General features: G+C 46.8%; 1 protein-coding gene across 8 annotated transcripts in view; it reads right to left on the bottom strand.

The window, feature by feature from the left end:
* The window catches only part of TLE4 (TLE family member 4, transcriptional corepressor), a 98,790-nt gene extending 93,265 nt beyond the window's left edge, over positions 1-5,525 (bottom strand). For 3 of the 8 annotated variants that reach the window (XM_050329727.1, XM_050329723.1, XM_050329722.1), the window contains exons 1-4: positions 5,317-5,522; positions 4,827-4,924; positions 3,615-3,678; positions 2,246-2,290 (exon numbers count right to left, since the gene is read on the bottom strand). In XM_050329727.1, the coding sequence (XP_050185684.1) occupies positions 2,246-2,290; positions 3,615-3,678; positions 4,827-4,924; positions 5,317-5,361 (252 nt within the window). In that variant the 5' untranslated portion in view covers positions 5,362-5,522. Of the gene's footprint in view, positions 1-2,245; positions 2,291-3,614; positions 3,679-4,826; positions 4,925-5,316 lie in introns of all 8 variants that reach the window. The other 5 variants (XM_050329721.1, XM_050329720.1, XM_050329726.1 and 2 more) reach the window with 3 other exon arrangements.
* Between the last annotated feature and the right edge of the window lie 475 nt (positions 5,526-6,000).

Raw genomic sequence — 6,000 nt, forward strand, 5'->3', positions numbered from 1 at the left:
TCAACATCTGACAAAATATTTCAGTGTTTTGCATTAGAGTACAATAGTTAAAACTACTAATTTGAATAGACTGAATGGTGATGGAAAAAGGTGTTTAATTAAAACCCAGTCCTTTGTAATCCCCACAGTTAGTTTTCACTAAGTATTTAATTTCAGCATAGTACCACTGACGAGTCCATCACCATAGCTATATAAAATTTCTGAAGTAAAGTATTTAGAAATTAAAAGGGCTTTTGCTGTGGGTTTTTTCCCTCACTTAATATAATTTCATCACACATTGCCCTTGCAAGCCGATTTTGTTGCACAGAATTTTATGCCGTCAGTGTAAGTCTACACACAACTAACTGCTGTAAAAACAGAGTATCTAGAAATATAAACAAGTTTGACTGCAATTCTTGCTTTCCAATGCCGGTAAGAATTTGCTACTTAGGTGGCCTGTAAAGACTCTGGTCTTTGTGAATTGTTTCCATATCTACAACTTTATTGAATGGGGGTTTGTTTGGTTTTCGTTCCTTTTTTTTTATAATGGGATTTGAAACAATCTGGATATTCTTTTAAGAACAGACACAACACCTCTGGGAGTCAATCAGCCTTTCCACCTGCATTCATTACATGAATCAGGTCCAGAGACTCACCAGATACATAAAATCTGATCAGCCGCAATCACAGCCTTTTCCTGTCAACCATTTGTTCAACGCATTTGTTGAGTTTTCACACTACCTGTGAGAAGGACCCACAGGGGAATTCAAAAAATTCAAAAAATACAATGTCTGTAAAGTAAGTTGTATCTACAAGGTCCCATAAATTGCAAACTGCTTTAAGGAAGGAAATCCCACAGTCTTCGTATTTGTATGCCAACTAGCATAAACGACCCTAATCATTTCTGAGACACTGGGATGCCATCAAAACAGAATACAAAATATAATAAATAAAATGAAAAAACTTTTGACTTCCATGTCTCCTTTCAATAAGACAAAGAAATCCTATTTTCACAAACCAGAGAAGTTCCCAATCCCTAACTCTGAAAAGAAATGCATCAAAAACAATTTTAAGGTAGTCTTTCTTCTCCCATCCAACCGTTTCTTTTATTTCTGCAGTTTACACTCCCCAGCAACCCCAATAAAATGCTCAATCGTTTGCTAAAATGAGTTGTCAGTATTAAACTCCACAATATAAAAAGTTCCCTTACTGGGAAAGAGGTCAGATGTTTAATTTATTCTCCTCTAGAGAAGGTTAAAAAAAAACACACTTCTGAATAAGAAACACTCAATTTACACTACCATGCTCCAGCTGACTAATCTCTTGTTAATCTTGGCCTAAGTGCTACAGTTCAAGGCACAAAGCCCACTGCACCCTTCCGGTACCTCAAGGTAGCCTACAAGAGAGCTGTAGAGGGCCTTTCACATGTCGTGATAGGCCAAAAGGGAATGGCTTCAAACTGAAAGAGGGTAGGTTTAGTTTAAATGTTAGGAAGAAATTCTTTACTGTGAGGGTTGTGAGGCACTGGAAGGTTGAGGATGCTCCACCCTTGGCAATGTTCAAGGCCAGGCTGGATGGGGCTTTGAGTAACCCACTCTAGTGGAAGATGTCGCTACCCATGGCCAAGGCAGGGTGGAACCAGAATACATTTAAGGTCCCCTCCAAGACAAACCAATCTATAGTTCTGTGCTAACACCCTTACGGACAGCTCACTTAATCTGTTGTGTCTGAGGCGCCAAGACACTGGTTTTGGACAAAAGTCCAAGAAAGCAGCATGAGGGAAACGTAAACATGGCTGTGCATCACCTATGCATCACTTAAGCTCCAGCTTAAGTCAGCCTAGGTTAACCAAAAAGAACAGGCTTTTCCACATGCAATCCTTTTCCTAATACACACTCATGATGTAGCTATCTCTCAAAACGTAAGCCCCCAAAGATCTGAGGCTAGACAAAAACAAAAATACAAGCAAAAACCCAACCCTACTCACAGACACTCTCCCTGTGCAGCACCGGACCACCTGCATGTGTAAGACTTGCATGTGGAAAAAAAAATGAACAGTGCACAACTGGCAGCCCAGACCACAACCTATGCAGAGTCTGTATACTATACGTGAGATGGAAGATTCAGGGCCGGGCAAAGAACAAAAAAATTTCTGATGCACTCAAGCATGCAATTGAAGCAAGTCACACAGAATACACATCTCTGTTAAGACTGATAGGAGAAATTGCACAGAGTATTCTTACAACAGAATAAATTATCTACCTACCTGTTTATGCATCTCTATATTCAGCCCATAGGACATTTCGTAATACTAAGAAAAAAGAAAATTACTCTATTAGACTTTGCAATTCTGAAAACTATTCTGACATTCACTTTGACTGAAACATCATCTGTACAAAGACATACAGACCTAAAAAACATTTATTTGCCTTGAAGAGTTCCTGGAATTGGAAAGAGCACATTTCAGAGTAAATTTTTTTTTTTTGCTTCATCTACAGTGCTTCATGTCAGATTTACAAAGAACAGCCACAGAACAAGGTAAAAACAGACAACAAAAATATCACAAAAAGTAATCACAACCAGAGTCAAACATTAGAAGCAGAAAATGCTCAAGATTTTATTCCCTAGCATGCATAAAAGATGCCAGGAAAAAACAAAGTGCTTCAAGTGTATAAACATCTAAATCAGCAGTGTCTAACAGACCAATTATTCAATATTTTAAATTAAAAAGAAACACAAAAAAACCCCTGCAATTAAATTGCAGGGATAAAAAAAACAATGCAAGTACGTCCTGTTGTGCCTGAGTACTGCGGGGAACTGTTCAGTGTGTTATGTTAATATCAAACAATCTCCAAGACTAAGACATATCAGGCATTAAAAAGATAATTGCGAGCTTTAACATTTGTTTGTGCTCCTGGTTAAGATTTTTTGAAGCTTATTTACTCTTTTTCTGAATACAAGAATATTACTTGTTATGTGCACATGGAAAATGCCTACTCTTTCATAGATGTATAAGAGAAGAGATATCAAGAGCTCCTCTGTAGTTATCATAATCCATCACGCAATTATGTATTTAGACATGTCTTCCTATGCACGTTATTTAACCAAGCAAACCACAACCACTGAGGAAATCCCTTTCACAGCTGAGATCCCAGACATTCTCAGTGTAGTGAAACAATGATTCAGCTGCCTAAGCGCAACAGTTCTTCTAGGAAGCAGGCTTTGGATTTGCAAACATTCATGTACAATTTTGATTTATTCCCATCATAGAAAAAAATATTATCCCAATCTGTTTTACGGAGATATGACCATTGGGAGAAGTAAGCAAAAGTGAAAACATCATCCCCAGGTACACTACGGAAGTTGCACATGGCTTTAAAAGGGCTGACAAGTAATTTGCTAGCATTTGGAAGAATGTCATCAATTGCTTAAAATCTGGTTTCACACTGATACTAACCACTGCAAACAAGTTAAAAGACCCCAGAAACTAAGGATTTATAATGCAAGCACTGATGCAACCACAACAACAGCAGTGCTACAACAATCTTCCTGTTCGCCTCCAGCAATCCGAATGTATGTCAGTCTCAGCATATCAAACTAATAGACATTTAGAATTTGTTATGCAGCTTGCTTACCATGACATAATGTCGCTGCATCTCTGTCTTCTCACTGGCCAGTTTTTCACATTCTAGCTTTAAACTGTTAAAGACACAAAAAGGAAAAATCACAGATACTTCATAACACTAAAATGATACTTCCCTGAGCACAGGCTACTCCCCTTTTCACACATTTCTCCAATACAGAAATATAAATGTGTATTCCTGCTCTTGCTTGGGATATCAGGGTAGGGGTTTGCACTTTTCCACTTTCAAGAGATACTGTGCAACATCCTCATCTCCTAAAAGAAATGCATACATATGTGTGCGTACACAGGAGAGTATTTTTCTGACATTAAAAAACTGACCACCGACACAGGTTCACAAAAGAAGCATACAAGGGTTCACATCTGTAACAGGCAAGCTTGAGAAGCTACTAACGAAAACATAGTTTGGGTTTCAGAGTTTTTATTTGAAAGAGTTTTAGAAATACCTCTTTCTTTCACTCGACCCACAGAGGAATCAAATGCGTATCACCAATTCAAGAAGCATAAAGTTGTGGATTTTAATTTTGCTTTTTGTTATTACTGGTGATAGAACTGCAAATAAAATACTGGAGGTAATTTAAGAACGCCGTGGTAAACACTAACACCTCCACTGTTTATTTTGTTTTCAGAAGACCGTTAAGCAATTCTGCCAAAAGTCACTTGTCACTTTGAGGACACGGCGCTGTTCCACCTAAGGATAATGAAACAGCTCGCCGCCCCACTTCCAGGTTATCAGCACTTGACATGTCAATGAAAGGCGCGAGGGGGCCGAGCCAAGACAAAATGCGTGTCCTGAACAGCATGTCGAAGAAAAGCAGAGGACGAGCCCAGCCAGCCACATATTTTTCTGTCAACACCCACCCACTCCCCGCACGCAAAAGTGAATTAAAAAAAAAAAAAAAAAAAAGGGGGAGGGGAAGTGGGGGAGGGGGAGAACAACCACAAAACGGAAAGCGGGGAAAACAAGAAAATCTGCTCGCACCGCTCGGCTCGGGGCCCGTGGGTGCCTCTCGCCCCGAGGGCCGGGAGCGACGGCGGGATGCGGCGGGGCCGGTGGAGGAGCGCCCGGCTAGGGTGGGTCCGCCCCGCTCCCGGGCTCCGCCAGGGTGTCCCGCACCTCCGCTCCGCCGCCCCTCTGGGCAGCGGCGGGAAGAGCGGCGACAGGGCAGATCGCGCAGAGCTCGAAGAAAGTCGGCAGCATTACCTGTGGTACTGAGCCTGCAAAAACTGAAACTCCTCCTTTATCCGATCGCAGGACTCTGAAATGGTGAATTTAAAGGGCTGCGCTGGCTGGTGAGGAGCCTGCAAGCAAGCAACAGCAGGTCTTTTAATCGCCCGCTCTCGTCCGACCGCCACCTCCCGACCGCCGCCGCCCCCCACCGAGGGCCCCGCAGCCTGGCTGTGCCGAGGCGCAGCCCCGCGGGTGGCGGCGCGATGCCCCGAGCGCCCCGCGATGCTGCCCCGACGGGGCCGCCGGCGGTGCGGGGCCGCCGCGGGAGGAGGCGTCGCCCGTTTGGATCCCCGCACCGGCCGCTGCCGCGGGACGCGGGGCTGGCGCCGGGACCGCCGCGCACCGGACGAGGGCAATTCGAACGAGCCAACCCCGACCCGGGGCGGCGGCGCGGCGGACAACAATAAGAAAATGGCTACAACTCCGCGGTGCCCGCGAGCCCGCCGCCACCGCCGCCACTCACCGGGTGCCGGGTCTGCGGGTACATCTTGCTCAGGTCGCGGATCATCCACGCCGCTTCGGGGGGCGCTGGCGGCCGGAGCGGCGGAGATCAGGGCTGCAGGCGCGGCGGCGGAGACGGCGGGCAGGGACGCCCCGGCCCCGCCGCCCCGGGGCTGACGGGGCACCGCCGGCAGCAGCGAGGCGCGGCGGCGACAGCGTCCGTGACGCTCGGGGGGTGCTGCCACATCCCCCGGGGGCGGTCAGCGGGCGGCGCCGGCCGGTTCTCCCGAGCGCCGCCGCCGCTCCGCGGGCTCCAAGCCCCGTGCGGCGAAGGACGAAGTGGAGGAGGGCGGGGAAAGCCCCTCCGCCGGCGCCGGCGCGCGCTCCGCCGGAGATCCCCCCCGCCGGCAGTTTTCCTCCCCTTCTCAAAACTTTTACTGCTGCTGCCGGCGGCTTTCCCGGCGCCGGGCGGAGTGGGGTGCGGCGCCCCGGCGGGGCCCGCGGTTGCGGCGGGCAGGCGGGAGGGCGGCTGCTCCGCCGGGGCTGCTCGAGTGCGTGCGGTGCGGTGCCCTTTTGTGCGGCGGGCCGGTCCTCGCTGCTACCGCCCGGACCGCATCTCCCCCGCCAGCGCTGCTGGGCCGCTCTTTTCCTTTCTTTTTTTTAAATTAAAAAAAAATAAAATAGAATTATAAAAAGAGCGAGAAGA

The sequence above is a fragment of the Myiozetetes cayanensis genome, unplaced genomic scaffold (assembly GCF_022539395.1).
Source record: "Myiozetetes cayanensis isolate MyiCay16 unplaced genomic scaffold, myiCay2020 scf4, whole genome shotgun sequence".
NCBI classification, from domain to species: domain Eukaryota; kingdom Metazoa; phylum Chordata; class Aves; order Passeriformes; family Tyrannidae; genus Myiozetetes; species Myiozetetes cayanensis.